A 23,085-nucleotide genomic window follows, 5' to 3' on the forward strand; every position below is an offset into this window, starting at 1 on the left:
GTACAAAAAGTACAAAATGAGCATTTTATCATTTATCACCCAAGATATACAGTCCACAGACAATGTAGACACTACCTTGATAAACATTTCCATGGGAAATGTATGTAAAACCATATTAAACAAGACAGAATTGTTCGTAAGATATATTAAATAAGACACCATGGAACACCACAGGCTAGCCTGTAATCTGCCTCAATCTTTCCATTAAAAAAAAACAAAACTATTCACAGCTAAGACAGCAAATCTGGAAGTTAAAAGCTACCAAAGGTATTAGTGATCTGTGATGGATAACTACACGCTGTTTGTTGATGAGTATCTCCTCAGACAATTTTAACTGTAATTCTGCAAAAACTGAGAAAACCCAAAACCTGGAACAGTGTCAACTTGCTACCTGTCTACACTTCAGCTGTGGGACAAATATTTCTAACGCCCCTACAACTAAGTTTTCTTACGACAGTCCCTGGTGGCTGGGGATAGGAGAAAGTTACTAGTCTTTGAATGCAACTCTCACTCAGCAACAGAATAGTTTCAGGTTTGAAGGCAGGCTTTTTTATTCTGTCTGAAAAACAGGAACCCAGATTTCATATTGGACAAGAACATCCACAGAGAGTTAGCAAAATGAAAATTACACACCCCAAAAAAAAACCCACAAAGCCAACTAACTCCACAGTTGAAGTAACCCACATACCTAAGCCATTTGGTCTGACTCCTGAAAAAATGCAAGGCCATGCTGAGCTCTTCACATTTAAGTATTCCAGATATCTTCAGAGGAAAAACATGCTTGGATAATTTCTTAGTAGGTATATTTGTTCACTGCCTGATTGTGCATTTTCTCAGTACTTAATCTACAACCTAACCTTCAGACTTACTATCTCTAAGGCAAAATACAAGTTCTAGCTTAACTATTTTAGCTGTTTTTTTTTTTTTTTTTTTCACAAGGAGAATCATATGCAACATTATGAAAGATTAAAGCTAGGTGAGTGCAGAACATCTGAAAGAAGCCCGCTTTTCCCTGTTAGATATATTGTGTCTGTTAAATACTCTCTATATAAATACCATCTCACATAACACAGACAAAATAAAACAGCTGAAGAATCTGCGTTCTGGGGGTTTTTGTTTATTTTCTTTTTGTTGGTATGTACCATCTTCTTTAAACAGTTAAAATGGACTACATAGTCCACTACATCTAAGACACAGACTTGCGTACTGGATTGAATAACAAGAAATTTTACAGAAGGACACATACCTCTCTGATTTCAAAATTAAGTAGCATATTGATTACATCTTCATTTACTGTTCTTTTTCTCTTTTCAGGCAGTATTCCTTCTGGAACACTCTTATCCTGTGTCAAAATTGATTTCTCCATTTCTTTGGTTTTACCTGAAGCATTCAATAAATTGGTTAACTTTTGAGATTGCCACCATTTGTTTAGCTCAAGAAATATCCAATTCTTTTATTCATTTAGATGGCTAAGATAAGGTAGAAACATTTCCATAAGCAGAGCCCTTAACTTCAGAGGAGGAAAAGAAAATGGAAATATCTTCCAGCAACAAGACTACTCTGACATCCCAATACCTTGCTTTGTTTCATGTTGTTTCATGACAATTTAGCTAAATTAATAACCAAATTTTGTCTTGTAATGTTTCCACTTTTTTCAAGTATTAAAGTATGAACATTATCCTTGCAACATTAAAAAGTTTATCACTTACACATCATACTCTCATACCTAAGCTTGCTTTCCAGATAATAAATGCTTTTATACCAGAAAGCTAACACACTTAATATTCATGACAAAAAAATTCCATTTCTGACCTTCCTTTTGCAGTACTGATTTTGTATGAGTTTGGTTTTCTTCTGCTTCACCAAGGTTTTCCATCAACACTTTGAGAAAGACATTCAAATCCTCTTGACTTAACACAACCTACATAATTACAGATGATAGTTCTCAGGAAAAAAAACATTGTTCTTTAAACTTATCACTAGCCAGCAAAGCAGAAAAACATTTCCTGGCAAGAAGAGTGCTTCTTTACAGGTATTTTGGCAGCCACATCATCCTTTAAATCACACAGTAAAATTCTTTTAACTGCTTATTGATAAAAGATTAGGAGATTCAAGAAGGTTATGACTTCTAAAGCTGTATCAATACATATTGTAGCCTTTATTTAGTGTACCTATGCTTTTAACACTTTCCTATAACTGACATGCTACTTCAAACTTTAATTCCAGTTGCACTCAAGATGTACATGGTATTTTCTTTCACAATATATAAATCGTCACAGAAAACAACTATCTGAAGGTCATTCAAGGAAGATAGGAAGTTACAAAGCTGGAGTTATTAAGGCAAATATTTGCATAAACTTAAATTCCTCTCAAGACTACTCTGTGGTTTTTGTTTTGTTTTAAAAAAAAAAAGGCACTGAGAATAGACTCACTCACAAAACTGGTCACGAAAACATTTGATTTCAGGTGGTCCTGCCTTACGGCAGGGAATAAACAAGTCTCCTTGACATCACTTTCAGTTTTCTCTTTTCTTTCTCTCAGTTTAATAAATGTACACAGCAGTTCAGGTGTTTTATATGACACTTTTAAACTTCTACATCCACACAGGTAGGTTAAACCCTGTTGACATTCCTGAAACTCACTCCACAGCTACTAAAAATTTGCAGCTTTGTTGCACCTTTGTATCCAGAAATAACATAAAGGTTAGTCTTACACTAAGCATTATCACAAACTTCTCACTGGCTTTTTTTCCTAAGACTTACATTCATTGTATCCAGATATCCCGTCATCTCCAACACTGGTAATTTGTGAAACCACGCTGCAGACAGATTTCGTTTCACAGACAGGCTTAAATTAATAGGCTGAAGTATCTGAATGTCTGGATGCGACAAACCTGTCTCCATAGTGGTCCTTTAAGCAAAGGGGGCAGGGTGTGTGGCAGAAACACAAACACAAGGTGGGGAAGTTAGAAGTTAAGTCATATGCTACGTTCTCCAAGTAACATCTAAAAATCTCACAAGTAGTAACTCTTCAGGCTTAAACAGTTTCCTGAGCAGAAGCGTATCTTATTTTACTACTGATTTATTTGCTCTTCAGGTAACAACTCAGTATTTAAACACCAAATATTTGAAACTGTCATCAACTGTGGTTTCCAAGCAAGTAAATTAATATCCTATAGACTATTATTATTACCAATTAGCTAAGGCATTACTTGTTGAAGTAAGACAGTTACTTACCTAGACAGTTTCAGCTTTGTCAGCTGCACATCCATTTTGTCAATGACTGGAGGGAGCAAACTGCTTTCTGCAGACACCAAGCTAAACTGGTTTTGAACTTTAATCAAGCCGAGATCTACTACTATAGCGTTAGGGGAAACTGAGGACTGAGGAATGACTATAACTGGTGCTTTCAAGTGGATGTCCATTGCAAGTCGAAAACTCCTTTGAGCCAGGTCTTTTACACTGGTAGCAGCCTTTTCTGCAGCTTGGACTGTAGCAGCACTCAGTGCCTCCTTAGCTGTCTGAAAGTTGTTCAAGAAGGTCTAGAATAAGCAGTTGAAAAGAAAGGAGAAATTTATGTAAAAAGATTTTTCATCTAAATTACTCTCATTTTACATCAATTACAACCAACAACCACCACTGATCATGCTGCCTACTGTGTTAAGTTTTCACTGGGGAAAGACAACTGAGTGCTTTCTGTCATGACATCTAATAGAGGATCAAAAATGTACTAACCAGTACAATGCACTCATTTTAAACCCATCTCTACATTTCCCTTTCTTCACTAGCTACAAGATTGCTTTACTTCATTAGCTTCTGAGGACATGTATTTTTAGAGCTCCTCTTTGCCTTCAGTGAATGCTAACGCCTATTTAAGTCAGTACCAAATGTTAGAAAGCCCACTATCCACCAACACTAGGATACTTGATAAAGGCATAAATATGTACAGTGATTAACTTGTGTCCTCACAGCATCTAACCTTGCAGAAAGTCTTGTCTCTAATGTTAGCTCAGATGTTTGCAATGAACTCAGGTTTTTACCAAGACGGAAAGGGCAGTGAACTCAAAACCTCCAAAACACCTTAATAGCACACAGCTTTTATCCATTTCCAAAGCAGCGGGTAGGATGTGACCCCTCACTCCTACTATGTCAGATTTGTGAAATTCAAACCAGTTAAAGCTTACTTCAAGTTTTCTAATAGCACGCACAAAAAATTAAGCCTATCCTTTCTCTTTCAGAAACCTAGGTTACCACTTGTAGTGAGGACACAAACAAGGAAGACTAATTTGAGAACGCAACAGAAACACACCAAGGAAAAAAAGACTTACCAGGAGAGACATGAGAAACTTGTGAAGGTACACTATTTGAATACAGCCCACTTTCAAAGACACAGTACCATCCACTTTTGACATGTCAGTGTAGGCTTCTCCTTCAGTAGCACATGGATCTAACATCAGATTGAAACTGAAAACTTCATCTCCTACTATAGACACAGCCTAGAAAAGAGAGAAACAGTACCCACAGCTATCAGCAGCTTCTAAAAAGGTACTTAACACAAATAAGAATTAAATATATAGCCAGCCTACCAGATGTACAAGTTAGATTTTTTCATTATTTTCTTTAAAAAAAATCTTTTTGGACATCCTTTCTTCTAATATGAAAACTATGCTTTATCATAGCATATGCTTTTACCTCATTTGAAAAGAGGTATTCGTGACAAGTATTTTTAAGAGAGTGGAATAAGAACATGTATTACATTTCACTTTTACACACACAAAAGTAACCAAGAAACAAGAAAAACAAAATCTTGCAGTTGAGTACTTTTTTATGAAGGGTCCTTGAATCAACATCTGTGACAACTATGTCTTTAAGTCGGGCAAAGAATTCAGTGTGACTTGGCTGAAGGAGAAGTGATGAGTCAAGACCTGTAAAGTAAAAAGAAACAAAGCATAGTACAGCATAACAGAAGTAACAAGCATTGTCAGGGTGGGGACACAAGACATCAGTATGGGGCAAGAGAAAAGTTACAGAAATTACACATTGCAACAAAATTATTTTGTTAAAAGTTTTCCAAGTTCAGAAGATTTAAAAAAAAAAAAACACAAAAAATATCTAAACACACTTGATTCTCTCCTCTGTTTTCTAAAGAAAAAAGTCAGTTACCACATCCCTTGCTGAAGGGACTGTAAATAAAAGAGCTCTGTTTGATTCAAAGCATTTTAGTCTCCTTGTATCCAAATCAGAATTAGATGTAATTCCCCAACTACTATAACTTCTCCTAAATAAAAAAAAAAAAGTACTGTAAGTTCTGGAAATAGAAACTTTTTGCATTTTATCTGTCAGGCACAGAAGATAAGTATATTTTCTAGAGTTCAAAACCAAGTCTATACACTATGCTGTCTGTTAGTAAGCTTTGAGAATGTGACCATACTACAGCTTTAAACAAAACAGAGAAAAATTTCCAATATGGGTACTGCCTCAATATCAATCATCCCTGGAAAGAAATTAGCTGCTCTTCATAGAAAAATATTCAAACAATAACCTGTCTCTTAACCAAGCTACTGAGTTAGTATACTGAGATTTTCTATCAAAAAAATACGATACTACACTGTATTTGAATACAACACTTTTGCATACGAAACCTTGTGTGAATACATCACATGATTTAGAGATGGGCACAAGCACGAGGCATTTTATTAACTGTATTACAGATTCTTGTATACCATACACTCTTAAATATTCATACTAAGAGAGTTTTGACAGCTATTAGGTTGGCAGCTATCGAACTTGGAAGCGAAACTTCCCCTCCCCACCCCTCCCTCTCTCACACAATTATAGCCCCTCAGAGGGGTAAAAAAAGAATCAAGAAAACAAAACCAAAACAAGAAAACCAAACAAATTTTAAGAGTTCAAAATTAAAGAAAACATTTTTAAAGTGGGGTTTTTATCAAAAAAAAAATCAGATACAGCAGAAAAACATCCAAAGCTCTGTGCAGCATGAGAAGTCACCCATAATCAAAATTCTTCAAAACATGAACTTAATCACCTGAAGAAAAATATATCATGCTTTTCTAGCTGGAAGCCAAAACATCATGACAGATTAGAAGACTGACTTGGAAGACAATACTGTAAGCCACAGTTGTGCAAACAATAACATAAATAAAAGTCAGATGCTGAAAATTTACTCCTTAAATATCTTTCAGTTCAATTATCAGCAGTTGCTTTGAAACTAAACCACTAGATCGGTTACTACTAACAAAGAATTTAATACCTTGTATCTTGATCTCTGCAATGTTCTTTTTTTCATCACAAATATTTAAACAGAAGGCATCTAGCTTGGCAAAAAGCTTGAAGTCAAAGACATCCTTATCCTTGGAAGGTCTAGCCACTAGAAATAAGAGAGCAAGGGATTTTCAAGGTACATGAAATATATATTTTCACTTCTTCTGATAGTATTTGAGAGTTGTTTTGATCTGGGTTTTTTTTTTGGCATTCAGATGACTTAGTTTTGTTTCCTATAGTTTCTTTCATCACCACTATCAAGATTAACATCCTGTCTTAGAGGAACAAGTCTTCCTCTGAAGGCAACTCTACTGATGAGTAAAACATGTCCGCATTTGCTTGCAATTCTATTTATGATATTACTCCCATCTCGTGATGACTCCTCAATAGGTTCACAGTAGCCTTTTCATCAGGTAATCTAATATTTCCTATTCCAAGACCATAATGTAGGAAGTTTTCTCTTAAACTTCAAGCTTGTAAGGAACAGCAAACCTTGGAGGCTTATTTCAGGCAGCTAACATCCAGGTTTTATCAGAGCAAGCATTAAGACTGGGGAAAACAACGTTAAGTCACACACAAGCATCAAAAACTATCTATGAGGGAAGACCAGAAGCCATCAGACCTCACTGATGGTCTGCACCTTTGCTAACCAAGCGCAGCAAACTGTTAATCCAAGAGCTCAAACATTTAAGAGCTTTGTTAAACTGTACACAGCAGTAGCTTCTCTTTCAGCCTGCAGATTTAAACCCAGGTCATTTAAAATTTTAAGTGATTCTGAACATTCTTCACTAGACACCTTATTTCCAGCTCACCTGATGCTTGAGTTTTGCACTTAGTATTAAAGACAGTGCAGCTGCTCCACTCTGAGCCTATTCTCATATGATTTCACTTTTTGTTTCAGTGCTACAGAAACAGTAAGATGTTCACTAGGCTAGGAAAGGACTGAACTATGTTTTTGAAAGTGTACTTAAATTTTCTAGCCCAATAACATAGCATAATCAAAGTACTATTTATCCCCTTTATTTTACCATGAACACTAAGATCACGCTGCTGTTCAAGTCCTCTAAGCTCACAGAAATGTCATTTACTCAGATCCAAGACTATTTGTGAGGTGGCAATGAAACACAAGAATAGAAAGCTCACCTGAAGACACCACTTATGATCATAATCATTGTTTCTTTTATTGTTTTTTTGTAATCAGTCCTCCAGCCTAGTGAGTTACAGTCACACGAGCTTTGATCTTCACCCCATACTACAAAGCTAATCAGGTTTCTCTGGATTTGATTGTTTTGCCAGCATGCAAACACATCCTTTCAGAACCATCATTTTGATAAACCGTACCTTTCTTCATTCTAGTGTCATCTTCTTGCTTTTTGTCTTTAGTTGGTGTGTCTCCACTACTGTCATTGCCTGATGGACTAACAGCTGTTAGAAAACTGACAGCAGACATAAGCGCTTCTGTATGCAGTAGAAGATTCAATGATGAAAAAGCTACCTATTGAAAACATGAGACTCCATGTAAGAGAAAAATAACTTACAAGAGTTGGACTGAGGTGCAAAAGCACTCAACACAATATAACAATTTCTTAGAGACAGAAAAGCTGCATGTGTTACCAGCAACAGATTATAAAGAGAAAAAGCTTTCTCTAAAGCAGAAAAGGGGTAAGCTTAGAAAATAAGAAAACCTAACAACCCAATGACTGTAACTGTTAATCTATCATCTCCTCAGTACAAAAGCCAAGTGATACAAAATCAATTTAAACGCATTAAATTACTGAAAAACTCATTGTGGAAAACTGCATTAAAAAAGTGGAAAACTTAATTACATAACCAAGAGAGATACATTTAGAGTAAGGAAGTCTAATCTAAACCAGGATTCAGCCTTCTCAAGCAATATGCTCTGTCAAACAGACTCATTCTTGCATGCTCCTGCAATAACACAGCACTACATGAAGGGATAAGTGGCAGGTGGCTGCCATACAGATACCAAGTATGAAGGTATTTCTCAACAAATCCACTAAGGGAGTCCAAAACGTGAGTAACTGCCTGTCACGTAGTTTAGTAAAAGTTATCAGCTTGAATAGGCTTGAAATTGGAAAAAGAGCCAAAGGCAATTTTTCCAGACACAGAAGTCCCATTGAAGAGTTGCAAGGCAACACCTGATGATGTATAGAAAGTTGAGTCCTCCTAACATCAGCAGTATCACATAGCGTGAAGTCAGTCAACTCAATATGCACATCCACCTCAACTGCATTGTAGTAGTAGAACTGTCATCCTTGCTGCAGCTTCAGGTATCTTTTCTTGGCAAAAAAAATCCATTATTAAATAGACTTCCCTTACGAAATCTAAAGATACTCTTAAACTCTTAGGTGGCAAGTGAAATACTTCCGTCTTCACAGTGAACTTATAAACGGAGTGAAGTACCTATTATAGAAAACTGACAGCCCTTTGTAGTTTATTTCCAGAATTCCTCAAGATAGTTTGCCTTAGATTGAAGTCTGACTCGGAAATACACCTTTAGTGCAACAGTCAGAACTTCAGAAGTTAGGTACTTGCTGTCCGAAAACATTTCCTAATGTTGCAAGAATTTTTAAGAGATCAAATCCTCATTCTGGAGTCTATGACGAAATGATAAAGAGAAAAATGCAGCATCGCAAGAAGCCCCCAAGTCACAGTTCAAAGGGAAGAATTAGAAGATGCTCCCTTTCACCCTCCCCCTGGCTGAGAAAAAAAAACAAAAGCACTCATAAATGAACTTGAACTTCTCAGTAAATTTAGCCATTAGAGTGCTGATGATGTGGCACTCAATACAGATTATTTGACAGGAAAGGGAAAGACTTCTGGACCCCACTACATTTTCCCGTACTGGGCATTTGAACTTCATCGTCTCATATGCACTGGAAAATGCATTCTTACATTATTCTTAATTTTATCCACACAAGCTAGCTAGTCAGTTTTTCATCATAATTAAGAAACAATTATTATTGAAACATTAAATTGTACTAAAACTTTCAAGTATGTTTTAACTGTTTAAATCTTCCCGCTGCAAGGCCAGGGCGGTGGGAAACAGGAAAGCCAAAAATCCCTTCTTGAATCTTCTCTTCTAAGCAAGCAAAACAAAAGAAAATAAGCAATAAAATCTGCAAGCACTCACTTGAATCATCTGTTCGGTGTTGTTAAAAATTGTCTGGAAGTGTGGCCCATTTCTGTCAGCCTGAAAAAATAATGATTCACATGAAGGTTAATAGGAATTCCCATCAGTCACTGTGCTCTTCAGCAGAAAAAAACAATCCACTAGTCTGAATAGCAGGTTTCAGGTTTTATTAAAGTGCTTCAAAAATACATTTTAAAAGTTGTATGTATACCTTGATATATTCCACCTTCAGAAGGTCTAAGCCAGGTTTATCTGATGAACTAATTAGATGAATGGGTGCTTTTTTACCTGTAACATACCACACGAAACACACAAGAATTAGAGTAATTTCTGTTCTTTCAGAGAACCCAAGAAGCCATGCCTAGAAGATAGGGATTAACTTTCAGTGCCGTTTGTTATAAAATACATTGCACTACCAGATATGAATCATGGGTTTCTCTTCCTTAAGCCCAAAATGGCACGTCTCTACCCCTTCTCTATCTAAAGACTGAACACTAAACTATTTATTTATCTAATAACCATGACAGTGGGAGTCCAGAGCTTATCAACTGTACCACTGGGACAAGCACTGCCAGTGGACAGTTGCATACTAAGTATTGTAACTGGAAAACTACAACAACATTCGCACTTCTGTGAGCACAAGAGACAGGAGGACCACAGTTTCTGACTAACTGATACATAATATACACACACTAGTATACTTGTCTTCCATTGCTTATTACCTCCAATCTCATAGTAATCCAAGCTTATTTTCTTTAAATAAGATACAGCTGCTAAATTATAGGTTCTGACGGTCGCTTCTGTCCCAAGATGCATTACATCAAATACAAGCACCGTTTCCTCAGTTTTCTTTTGCCTGGTGAGTTCTACTAAAACCTGGATGAGCAAGAAACACACAGTTATGCCATCTCTTCACATATAGTATTCTTACCATTCAAACAACGATAAAAAGCACAAAATTAATGGCTCGCCTGCTTTACTGGAAGTATTAATTTATTACAGAGTTGAAGTGTCAAAACAGAAAAAAGTGACTGTTTGACAGTGAGATATCAATATCATAGAAAAATTTTGGGATTTGCTCTTTGCAAGTGACCTGCCTGGGTGTTTACTTTATTCTTCCAGCGCAAATTTCCCACCTCCCACCCCCAAATTATGACTTGGTACGACTATTTTCTACCAAAAATACTCTAGTAAGGGGCTTTTTTGCAGTTTTTTTTAATACATACACTCAGCTGAAGTATTTATATACGTTTTCTTTACATACATACCATTTATAAAATTAACTTGTACACATACCATATAGAAATAACTCATACATAAAAACATGTATGTATATACACGCAGGTTTTTTGGGTTTGGTGACTACGTTTTTGAATCCACTAAATCTGGAGAACAATGGTAATAGAATGCTAGAAATTTTTAAAAATATTCTTTATGTAGAAGGCAAAAATAGATTTACAGAGACACACCTCTTTAATTTCGAACTTCAACTGAAGATCTGTCAGTTCCTCTTTAGCAGGCTCCTTATCTCTTATTTCTTCTCCTTTAATTAGTGTCCTGTCAGTTGGTTCAGAACTTTCCTCTACATCAAAATATTCTTCTTCAGAGTCTACAGAAGAGAAGTGACTTTCTCCTTAGTAAACTTTTTCCAGAAACAGGGCTAAACATCCCGCTCTCTCCTTCCCATTCCAACGGGATTTTGAACTGTATGAGCAGTTTATACCTAATCTGACAAAGTATACTTTTTAGGTCTATACTGCTTTCTTACCCATTAGATGAAAAGTGAAGAAAACAAAATCCCTATTAATGAAAGTACTAGAGTTGAACTTTATCATTAGACATATAACACTACATATAAAGAAAACCTGTAATAAAGTAAGCTCCAGGAAACAAGTTTCCCATGTTCCACTATAGGAAAGTTCCTCTCCAGAAGAGCCACAGAAGTGAATGCTCAAATCCAGAGAGTCAATACATTCATTTGCCACTTGTTATTCTAGTTCTGCATTTTCAGGAAGAGAGCTTTGCCAACACAACACACTCAGGACAGTACACGTGATGTTTGTAACAGCCTATTTTTGACACACGTTGGCTGCTTAATGCAAGTGTACACATCCTTTAGACACGTTACTCGCCTTTTTTATGCGCTCACCCTAAAGCATGTGTCCTGAAGTGGCAGTAGCAGCAGAGTAGTATTTGGCTAAATCCATTTTTAGATTTAAGTCAATTATGAAAAAGCAAGTTCCTCAATTCTCTCTGCTAAAAAGATGTCGCGTGACATCTGAATGATTCAACTGGTTTGCTAATGACATCCTAATACACTTGTTATTAACTGTAGGAGGTTGCTTAAGCATAAATAATAACTAATCCCAAAAGGTTTTTTTTCTTTTTAAAAAAAGCAAGTTAATTACTCTGAGGTAGCATCAGCATCTTAATTTAATCTTCTTATGCACTTCAAGTTAGAGATGATCATACTCATCTCCACTATCCCTAAAACATCTTTTAAGATCAATAGGAGCCTGAAAATGTTAGCTATTTCACAAGTTAAGGACTTCTACTTTAACAAAAGCATATTTATAGCCTCTTACCTGACACTATTTCTGCTAACAACTGGGGAGTATTAAGCAACCCTTTGCTAACAGCAGAAATTGTCTGAACAGCTGGTACCTAGAGGGAGGGATAAAGAAAAAAAACAACACTATTTTAAAGTTTGCATAATTCATATGTTCAGTCATATTTTCTACTAATGCATGTTTCACCTTGCCTTCCCCCTATTACTTAGACAGGTCAGTTTTGACAACGCTTATATTGGAAACCAGCAGGACAATGACAACAGCTAAGCTAGCCTTGTTTGAATAAACCCAGCACGTCTGACAGTAAGCCATAATGAAGACACTTTGCCTAACTCAGCTTGACAACAGATCTCTTATTTCAAGTGAAAAACATGACAGGCATTAGCAGGAATTCATACTCATAATGATCACTTCAGTGATGTCATTTTTTTTAATTTCCATTTTCTTAATTATAGTCAGCTTACCTTTGTGCCTGAGATTGACATGGATGACTTCTGAGGCAATGGAATGCTATCAATCAGATCAAATATCGCCTTGATTTTCTGGTCAGAGAGTCTGACATGCACCAAAGGAAGTCCTCCTGACACTTTAAACCTTTTTTAACAAAAAAATTTGATTAAACTCCAAGATAAAAAAAAAGTACATACCAATTCTTGATTTAGATCTTATCAATATCTATACTCATATATCATACATAAAGATTCCATCACAGTAAAGCTAGCAATTCTGCATTAAAATCAGGTTGGACTCAGTTTAAACAGTATAGTTATTAACCAGTGAAAGTGACTAGGGAACTACTAGTCAAAAGAGTTTTCATAAAAAGCAGTAAACTACTTGTATTTCTCAGGTTAATACCTTCACATTATAAAGTGCAACTGAACTTTGGGAAAAATATAGTTTTCTTTTCTGTAAGTACACAGTAATTAAAAAGAAGTCCTTTCAACACTAATGTATTACTTTGCCATCCTGGTATCTCTTTCCACCATTGATTTTGCCAACTGTACATGAATATCCATAGGCTGCAATATGTGCAAAGTTGATGGATGTTGAAAGCGAGCCTTCTTCCAGTCTTCGCCTGCAAACATTCAGTAAATTTAGATAAAAAATATCACTAGCTATTTGCTTTAATTAAGGTATCATTAAAGTAATCAAATGGCATCACTAGGAAAGGACAAAGAACCCACTCAAACTAGAGAAACCTAGAACAACCTGGGTGAAGTATTTTAAGAGCTTTTGAATCCAGTTTCAATAGTTCTTAACGCTATATTGCCTTAGCTGCCTTAAACCCAATTCTACACTAAAAGATGAACATAGAACCCTAAGAAAACAATAGACAGACGGATGCACGGACAGATAAATATAAAACAGCAACCTAGCATTCTGTCGACTGCACAAACTTAAGTCCAAATGAAGTATTCAGGCAAATTTTAGCTGCGTTTTCCTACATATGACAGAAAACATAATGCATTTATGTTGCTGGCTGGCATCAAAGTAAAGAGGTGACACCCAAGTCCAAACAAAAGGCAAGCAGCTGTTTGAAGAGAAACTAATAGATTTTTTTCACAGTTTAACACCAGACGTGTATTATAATCTAGCTTTTGGTTAACTACTGGTTTTGGTTTGCCTTTTTTTCTTTAACATATTTATTTATTTATTACAGGTAGGAAGCCTTCACCAATCTTTTGAGTAAACAGCAACTACGTTGTTTTATTACCTGTTCTTCCAAAAAGAAGTTGAACATTCTTTATTTCCACATCAAACTTGTCATAAGCTTTGTCCATTATCTCCTCTAAAGATGAAAAGCTAGAAGCTTGACTACTGCCTTGATTTATGCTGTTCAGCTAAACACATAGAGGACACAATAAAGTTAAGTCTATACACATGCTACTAATTCTAATAAAGATTAAAAAGATGATTCACAGGAGTTTATGATTCACATTTGGACTCTTACAGAGAAGAGATCTTAATTCATTTCACACTTGGCCTAAGAATAAGTAGATTTATTTTTTTTGTTACTTCTATCAATCCACTTAATTCAAGTTATACAAAAATAATTTTTCTTATTAGTTTACTGCTAAAGTACAACTAAAATACTTCATCAGTCAGCTAAAAGCAAGTCAAAGTATTGTAATCTTTCAATTTTACAGGAATAAGGGAATCAACTTTCAAACACCAAGAGAAAAATTAGTTTCTCTTTTCATACTAAAAGGCTATTCTTTTACAAAAAAGGAAACAAAAGTTCATGTGTTTTGTTGAAGAAATAAAAGATATTAAATGATAAACTATTACAACCATAATTACAAAATGAACATGTTTCCTGGGGAGCTTAACTAGTACAAGTATGCCAAAGACAACAGCTCTAAACGTTTATGAAATTGCCGTCTCAAATTTATTGGGTAAGAAATATGGTAAGTTAAAACGCATTCACGTAGATGATCATCTTTCTCTTCTGAAAACAAGGTAGTTTCAGAAGACAAATATGTTAAGAGAAAATAAGCTTTTCTTCCTCTGAGCTTAGAGGAAAGGCCATTTACCTACCTGAAATGTACCAAAATCCAAAATCAGCAAATCTGATTTTTCATGGTAGAAACCCGTCTGTGGAACCACAAGGTAGGAAGGTTTCAGATTAACCTTCAAGTCAAGGACCTTCCGCATTTCGATAATATGAACTAATCCTTAAACAGAAAGGAACGGACATGACAATTGAAATGCTTTTCACAAGTGAAACATTTGTGCCAGCCAGCTTGTAAAGAGATGCTATTTATCTGAAAGATAACGCATCTTGAGTAAAGACTGACTTTTGTAATATTCTAGTGATTTCTCACTAAGTCAAAAGCTCAAAGAAAAAATCCTATCATACTATTTGGCCAGCAATCAAAACATAAGCAAAGTGTTGAAAATATTCAAACATTTTAAGACATTCAACGGTTGGCCTCAGCTGAGATTTGATATTATTTTACCTGTAGCTGTTCTTTCCTTGATTTCTTCCAGCTTCATTAATGTGGCTGATGTTAACCTTTCAAGATCCATTCCCTTACTTGTCTGAAAGAATTCTACCATTGCATTTATTGTTCTCTTTAAAAAAAAAAAAAAACACAGACATACAAGAATTATCAATATACACAGAAGTCACTCAGTAGAAACTCAAAAATATGTTTTGACAGAGCAAAGAAAATAACTGCAGAAAAAAGAAGATGCAGAAAAAGAGGTAAGAGTTTTAGTTACTACTCACTGCATCATATTTTATTTCCACAGGCTGTGATTCAATAGTAAGACTCTGGTCAGCAGTACTATCCTCTGGGTTAACATTAAACTCTATTTTCAGTAGGGAAGACTTGCTATCCCCTATGGAAGCCACAAGAGATGGTACAATGTTTTCTTGCCTCAGGCCCGTAACGTACCAGTTTTCAAGCTTTGCTTCAACCCTAAAGACGAACAGTTAAACATACTTAATTAGAATACAAAACATAGCTCCATCGAGGAAAGATAAACAAGATGAGAAATCCTGTGATGAAGCCAAACATGACTAGCTTCACAGGACTAACATACCACATGGATAAGAAATTGTTACATTAATGAATCAGAAAATTAAACAGGAGGCAAGTTGTTCACAGCAATACAAGGGCGATGCTTTCTTTTTACCTTCTGTTATCTGCAAGATGAACTGAATATAACTTTCAATTCAGTTGTTTTTTAAGAGAATCAGTTGCAAGAGAAAACAAAGGCAGAATATTTAAGCTACAGGTGAAAAAGAGCAGAAACTTTAAGTATTATGTATCAATTTCGAAATTAGTTACAGACTTGTTTTGATACAAATGGGTATTCTTTACTGACAGTTTCCCTCACAATAGTGTTAGGTGGAGTCAGTAGAAAAATGCCTCTGAAAGCCATGTGAACTCCACCAAACCACAAACTTCATTTGTCCTTAGAAGTATCTATTAGATACAAAATTGATTTTCAGGTCCATTTGCATCCCTGACTTTTGAAGGCAACGCAGTTTGGGCATAATCAGTGTCACAAGTCTGGCTCTATTGAGATATCCTAGTTACATTTTTCCAGGAACTTAAAATTAGCAAAAGCGTCTGTTCTACTGTTTCAGTCTTGCCAACTAAATTATACGGCATGCATTTACGTAAACTATTCTCAAACTCTTTCTTTTTGTGCAGCATTGAGGCTGCGCCTTTAATATTCACCAAAATGGTTTTCAGCAAAAGTATTTCAAGAGTCAGCAGCTGAGCTGATGATCTTATACATAAAGTCAGAAGATGAAGGAACTGCAACTGAAAGCATGAAAATTGCACTGACTCATTTTCCAAACACTGAAAAATCTTACTCATTGACTGTATAATCCAGTAATTCGTGTTCAGTATTTCTGGTGTGCCCTCTCTTAAAAGGGCTCCGTTTCCTACATGCTGGTTAATCTCTTACCTACAACACACAGGCAGTTTTTTGTTTCCACAGGAAGCAAGCAACACATTCAACAGTTTCGCTGGAGTGTGAGCCACACCATTTCACACTGCTTATGTATCACTTCCCAAAAGTAATAATCAGCACTTCAACACTTGGATTCAAGAAAGAGCTTATTATTGTTTATGAAGACTAACAATAGTATTCCTTTCTTCATTCCATTCTATGTTATTCACCAAATTATGTGCCCGTAACTTTTCAGAGTGCAACTGCAGAAGACCCATAAATTTAAAAGTCATTATACAACACAGCCCATTACCCAAGAAAATATGTTAAAAGATGGCGGGGGGGTGGGGGGGGGGGGGGGGGGGGGGGGGAGAAGAGCGGGGGGAGCAGGGACAATAGGGACACAACAGAGGGCAAGAAGATGTTTCTACAAAAAGAAAATACCAATCCATTTACTTAATGGCTTGTGCTCCTGGGCGCTGTGATATTTTGGTACTCAGATCAATTATCTGCACTTTAAGAGTTTCTGCCACATTCTTGTCTTCTTTAATTGTGAGAGAAGTGCTTAAAAGCTTCAGTGTCACAACATGGGCAACATACTAGTGAGAAGGACAAAGAAACCTGAAATTAGTCATCTTGATATGAATATTTTTTCAGAACTCCTAATTTCAGCAAATCTAACAAAATGTGGTATTTAAAGCTATTCCAGTCGACTAAAGTAAGAAACATACACCTATGTAGGAAGCAAAGTATAGACTCTTTACTCTCTTTCAACCCTTATCCATCACTTCTTTAACATAAAACAGTCTATTTCAACAAATGCAGAACAAATATAGTCTTTATCTTTTCTAAGGATTCAGAGTTTTTTTTAACTGTGAAAGTAAGCATAGCTAAACTACACTCAGTAGAGAGCCAGAAAGATCAACAAACAAAACCATCATAATCCCATCTAATAACTACATTTTAGAAGACATTGTGTATATGCCTTTGTTGTTCTTGCTGCTGGATGTCATGTCTCCATCTTGTCGAGAAGGTGTTTTGGCTTCCTGACACATGTACCATTTTATGATCATGTCAATCAGCAACTTAAGAAGAATCAAATAACACTTCCTATCTGAATTAGGAGCCTGCACCTTTCTTCAGGGTACTGAGAGAGATAAAAAGCACCTTTATACTTAATTTGTCCTAATTAAAAATGGAAGTTTCTCTACAGAGGCAAGCAAGGAAAGTGTGAAACAAAGGGAAAAAAAAAACACAAAACACCAGTACTGCCAGTACTAGGTGTTGTTTGGGCTGTGTCTCTTCCTCGTTTATAAGAGATGCTTGCTGCAGCTCTGCTCTTTTCAATTTGACAGGAACACAAGTTCATACAGTAGCCCACAGGCCTCCATGTTACCACTCAAACAATTCTGAACTTCCCTGTGTGAGGCATAAGTAAGCTTATAATTAAATTTAACAAAAATACACAAAGTTGGGAAGCTGGAGCATTGGGCTGAGGAGTGGGGAGGCCTGTTGGAAGAAGGCACAACATCCTCCTTGAAGGAAACAGTCTTAATGTAAAAAGCTCTTCTTTAAGTGTCGAGCAACTTAAAGCAGAACCACCAGTCGTGTTAAGATTCAAAACAACTACGTAACAGCACTCACAGAAAATAAGTACACTGAGGGAAACCTTACCATTTCACAGTTTCTTAGCTGTCTACTTTCTAGCTTTCTTCCTATAATTCCTTTCAAGAATACTATACCTGTAAAATTTTCTCTTTTATTCCTTTGCTTAACAAGCCAAGAAATATGTCACAAAACTGTTTTTTTTTAATTTTATGCTTCCCTTTGTGAATTACAAACAAAAGTATTACGACTCAAATCTCCTAATATTAATTATTAGGACAAACGTTTTAATACAAACATAACATGATCCTTCTAACATAAGCATCCCTGAAAGATATAAACATTGGATCAAACAGGAAATAATCACATGTTAATTTTCATCTGCATATAAACAACAATTATTCAATTATCAGAATGAAACTGACTTTGGATTTAAAAAAACAAACAAAAAAAAACCCCAAAGACCATTCAGACTAATTTAGTTTTCACCACAACAGGTAGCAAGAAATAAATGCAATGAAAAAGCTAACATGGAATCTTCTTTCATTTATAGTTAGCTTGCTTTTTTCTCTTCCAAGTTGCAAATAGGCATCTGTCATCCAGTTTGTTACTTCTAAACCACTCCAGATTACAGTTGTGCACAAGACAGACAAAAAAAAATATGGGCCATTCTTTGTGTTTTCTGAAAAATTTTTTTTTTTTTAATCTTCTTTGTACATTCGACATAGATTTGACTTGCACCAACCCACATTCTACCACTTATCTTAAGGCTAGCATGCATCAGCAAGGTTTTTTTGGTTGTTTTTGTTGTTGTTGTTGTGGGTTGGTTGGTTTGTTTTGTTAGTTTTCTTGTTTGTTTGGCTTTTTTTGCCTTTTTTTTGGTTGGTTGGGAGGTTTTTCTTTTGTGTTTTTTTCTTTTAAAAAAATATTGTCCCCATAAGAAGTTGCTTACCTGCTTTGGCAAGGAAAGGTGATGGGAGCTGTCACTATATCCAATAGCAGTAAAAAGCTTAGCTTTCTCTTCTGGTGTCATTAGTTCATCAATAGCTAAAAACCAGAAACCCACAAAAAATTGCACTTTAATTCATAACGATAAGCATTTTTCCTCCCATTAGTTTTCTACTTAAGTTCTGCTGACACATTTCTTTGATTCTTCATATTACACCAAGTTCCATATCATAAAATAATTTACACAGAAGCAGTGTTTGTATACAGCATTACACATGTAGCACAGAAATCAATACAATTTATATTAAAGGAGTATCTAGTAATTCCCAATGATTAAAACAGCCTTGAGGAGTACTATTAGAACAAATCTCTGGTCCAGACAGCAAGTCACCAGAATATCATATTCCAATCATCGCCTATTATACTACAGCTATAAGCTCCACACTCTTCTCCTTACCAAGGTTCTGAAACCCTTATGGCCTTTTCAGAAATGTGCCTTATTTGCCTGCTCAATATTCATTAACTTACAGTAATACCATAAAATGGATCGATACTGCATTGCATTGTTCATGCCGTACTCTCTCCTTCTGCATAGTGAGAAGCAAAACACACTACAGCTTTCTTCTTAATGAATATGAAAACTTAAAGTCTCTATACAAGTTAGTGCATTACAGTCTACACCTACTTTCAGGAACAGGTGATTCTTCATCTTCCTTTTTCCTAGATTCTCTTTTACCCCAGAAACCACTCAACCAGCCTCCACTTTTTTTTTCTACTTCAGTGGTTTTCTTCTTCAGTAGTTTTTGTCCTGATCTTATCGTCTACAAACCAAACATTAAAATACATAATTAATAGAATTACTATATATTGTGTTTTTCTGTAAATAATGCATGTATATGTATAGAAGAGACATCTAATGATGGACAGCAACACCACCTTGCAAGAGATTAAGAGCACTTTGACTCACCAAACAGAAGCAAAAGAGGATCAGGGGTGGGAGGCATGGGGCAGTGGGGGGTGCTGGTGCACGTGTGTGTGGAAACAAGCACGTGTTACTTTTACTTTGGACAGCCTTTTCCTACATGTTTCACTAGCATTTAGACTACAAAAAGGCAGAAACTACATGAAAAGACAGTATTTAAGAGGATACAAGAAGCAATTACATTCCTTAACTCTAGTAGTAACAAACCTGAAGACTGATCTTGTACCACTACATGTATTTAAATCTTCATTTTAAATGAAGTACTCAGGCTTTCACTTTGCATTTTAAAAATCAAGGTCCTACCACAAACATCTCAGAAATAAGAAACATTATTATTTCTTAATCTTCATTTTACTTACATTCTGGATGTGTAGACAAACACTGAGGCTACATTGGCATGAACAGTGTTTATATGATGCAACTACAGAGGTTTATTTTAATGTTAGGAAAATAGCTACTAGTAGCATGCTTCTCACAAGATGACTATTCTGAGCTCGCCCTCAGTGTACTGGAAGGATAGGAAACTTGCTGTCCCACCTCCCTCTCCTATAATACTAAGCACAAATTTTTTCAAGATGATAAAATCATCCTACTTTAAGCATTATGATATTATCGAACCAGAATTAGTTCTTACCTCAACTTGTGCTTGTTGTCTTGCTAAGACTATATTGAAGACATCCAGCTGTCTTTCTAGGTCCTGTAAAAATGCATGATGAAATCATCCGCCTCTAAAACACAAATTCTCTACCAGCTCCTTCGTAATTACACTCCAATTTCTTTCTAGACCTGCTCCTTTCTTTCAAGGGTATACTTCCCCCTTTGAAGTTCACTAGAGGAGGAAATCTGATGTTAGGCAGTCTAATTGTTTTTTTACATATATTAACCTTGTACTTCATTAAATGCATCCAAGTTGATTAATCTGCAATCAGAAAGGTTTATTTAAATGGCACTTGACTAGTATTTTCTTTCTTTTCACAACTGGTTACACTGAACTTCAGATTAAAATGGTATTTCCACAGAACTCGTGCTCTTGTGCAACCACTGACCTTTGTTACTGTCACGTGTATTTAAAGAATTATTTAATAAAGGGACAAATACATACTTTCTCCCAAGAGAAAAAACACACCTGAATTTGCCTCTGTGTTTCTTCTGACAGTTTACTCTGTGTCAGCTTGTTCTTGTACATATTCTTGTAACTCTTCAGAAGCTGCCTGTGCTGTTTTATGTTACTCCATGACCACATTCGAGTATGTCTCTTGATGTGAACTTCAAGAACACTGTCACCTGCATATTTCCACCTACAATAATTCCACACTTGTGAGTGACTTCATGTTTCCTTTGTGCATTACAACTTAAAAGTCGCAGAGGTAGTCTATTCATATGCAAACACTTGGTTTACCATTTGTTAATTGAGTATCTCTGTTTACAGAAATTTTAATGGTTTAAACATTACTTTTGAAAAAGGGACTTAAGGCTTATGCCCAAAGAACTATAAATCTGCATTCTCCATTGACTTCTGCATGTTTGCAAATTTGGACTGTAACAGCATTAGGTACAATTAAGCACTTTGATCATTAGCATCAGTTAGTACTTAGAAAAATCCACAAAAACACATATCAGCTCAAAAAAGAAAAAATCACAGTTGACATATATGTTTCCCTTGCAATATATTTGATAATTTTTTTCTTTAGTCTTTCTACAATTATATTCTAACCTCTAGAGAGAGCATCAGCATTTTGTTCAGAGATTTTTGGGGACCAGGGTTAGCTTTGCAAGTCAGATTTTCATCACTTAGTTCTTTCATACGCTCTCTTCTGCAAGCCTTTCCTACTTCGCTAAGCAAAGCTCTGGGAAAGTTATAATGACACGTGCAATCTAGTTTTACAACTGTATTTAACCTCGAAGGAGAGCGAAATGACTGGAGAGGACTCCAGCATCTCCCAAAGAATGCACGAACGTACACAGCTTACCATTGTCTGGCATTTTTATGGAGAGATACATTTGGCCTAAATCTTCTGTACGGTGCATTGCGAACCATGTAATCTATGGACTCCAGAAGGTCTATCATGCTGAGGTACTAAACACAAAAAAACAAGTTTCTTAGCAGAGGTTCACCTTCTGTTGCACACAAAGCTTAAAGTACACATATATCCTTATCTTCAGTATTCTCCAAGCTATACAGAAATTGAAGCCTCTGCATTTTCATTACTATTCAAAAGTGGACCAGCTATACCCATTGCTCTCAAAGGACACCACCATAGGAACTTCTGGTTTCCCTGAAGATCAACACCAATTTGTATTTCTGTTAGCCCACTCAGCACAAACTCTCAGGCCTTGTCAAGCAAACTGCATTCTCTTCATTTGTCAATACACAGTACCCTCAATTTTAGAACTGCCTTTGCATGAGTTAACCTTATTGGTACTGTTCTGAACTCAGACTACACTCTGACATCAATAAGAGCTAAAAAGCTACCTAGCAAACTAACTGTAAATTATCACTGAGTAAGTGAAAACATGAACATTACTGGGGAGCCATCTAAATGAGTTCCTTGATACTTCAGCAGGTTTTGTTGCCAAAGCCAGTATGCTCCATTCATTACTACCCTTGCTTCTATCTTGGCATCTCTGCAGTTATAATGTTGGCTTATAATTTTGCAAGATAAGGGCTACTCCTCAGAACGATTCCGTACTCTATGTGAAAGAAATGCTATTGGAAGGGCTGAATACAGATCAGATGGTCCTCAGAGGGTCCACAGGCAACAGGGCCCGAGTGTCAGGATCTAGCACCAGGAATTGACTGTTACACAAAGGGAAAAATGATTCTATAGTTTTCTCACGGTTACTAAACAGTTTAGATAGTATACTTGCATATAAGCAGAAAAATTCCAAAGAAAAATGTTTTCCAACAAAAAAATCCTACAGTTGATCACAAACTCTGAAATAGGTGACAATGGATACCAAGCCAACCTACCTGTGGCTTAGTGAATTCAATGGCAATTCTCTGTACCTCTACATTACAATCAAGCTTGGGAGTTTTTAGTTCTACTTCTGCATGTGGGTTGATATACAGTCTTGCAGAGGCTGATACTGGTCTAAAAACTTACATAAAAAAATGAGATTACTTTTATGTTT

The 23,085-nt window shown here is 35.9% G+C and overlaps 1 protein-coding gene across 4 annotated transcripts in view; it reads right to left on the reverse strand.

Moving 5' to 3' along the window:
- The window catches only part of VPS13C (vacuolar protein sorting 13 homolog C), a 98,671-nt gene that overhangs the window by 55,008 nt on the left and 20,578 nt on the right, over positions 1-23,085 (reverse strand). For 2 of the 4 annotated variants that reach the window (XM_086620306.1, XM_086620304.1), the window contains 26 exons: positions 22,925-23,052; positions 21,924-22,030; positions 21,080-21,251; positions 20,588-20,650; positions 19,657-19,792; positions 18,976-19,070; positions 16,875-17,017; positions 15,238-15,430; positions 14,966-15,080; positions 14,544-14,680; positions 13,720-13,846; positions 12,963-13,080; positions 12,470-12,599; positions 12,021-12,099; positions 10,905-11,044; positions 10,158-10,311; positions 9,647-9,723; positions 9,436-9,495; positions 7,623-7,776; positions 6,271-6,387; positions 4,821-4,924; positions 4,328-4,495; positions 3,237-3,541; positions 2,763-2,910; positions 1,813-1,921; positions 1,247-1,380 (listed from right to left, as the gene is read on the reverse strand). In XM_086620306.1, the coding sequence (XP_086476432.1) occupies positions 1,247-1,380; positions 1,813-1,921; positions 2,763-2,910; positions 3,237-3,541; positions 4,328-4,495; positions 4,821-4,924; positions 6,271-6,387; positions 7,623-7,776; positions 9,436-9,495; positions 9,647-9,723; positions 10,158-10,311; positions 10,905-11,044; positions 12,021-12,099; positions 12,470-12,599; positions 12,963-13,080; positions 13,720-13,846; positions 14,544-14,680; positions 14,966-15,080; positions 15,238-15,430; positions 16,875-17,017; positions 18,976-19,070; positions 19,657-19,792; positions 20,588-20,650; positions 21,080-21,251; positions 21,924-22,030; positions 22,925-23,052 (3,413 nt within the window). Of the gene's footprint in view, positions 1-1,246; positions 1,381-1,812; positions 1,922-2,762; positions 2,911-3,236; positions 3,542-4,327; positions 4,496-4,820; positions 4,925-6,270; positions 6,388-7,613; positions 7,777-9,435; positions 9,496-9,646; positions 9,724-10,157; positions 10,312-10,904; positions 11,045-12,020; positions 12,100-12,469; positions 12,600-12,962; positions 13,081-13,719; positions 13,847-14,543; positions 14,681-14,965; positions 15,081-15,237; positions 15,431-16,874; positions 17,018-18,975; positions 19,071-19,656; positions 19,793-20,587; positions 20,651-21,079; positions 21,252-21,923; positions 22,031-22,924; positions 23,053-23,085 lie in introns of all 4 variants that reach the window. The other 2 variants (XM_086620307.1, XM_086620305.1) reach the window with 1 other exon arrangement.

This window comes from Tauraco erythrolophus, chromosome 14 (assembly GCF_009769465.1).
Source record: "Tauraco erythrolophus isolate bTauEry1 chromosome 14, bTauEry1.pri, whole genome shotgun sequence".
Taxonomy (NCBI): domain Eukaryota; kingdom Metazoa; phylum Chordata; class Aves; order Musophagiformes; family Musophagidae; genus Tauraco; species Tauraco erythrolophus.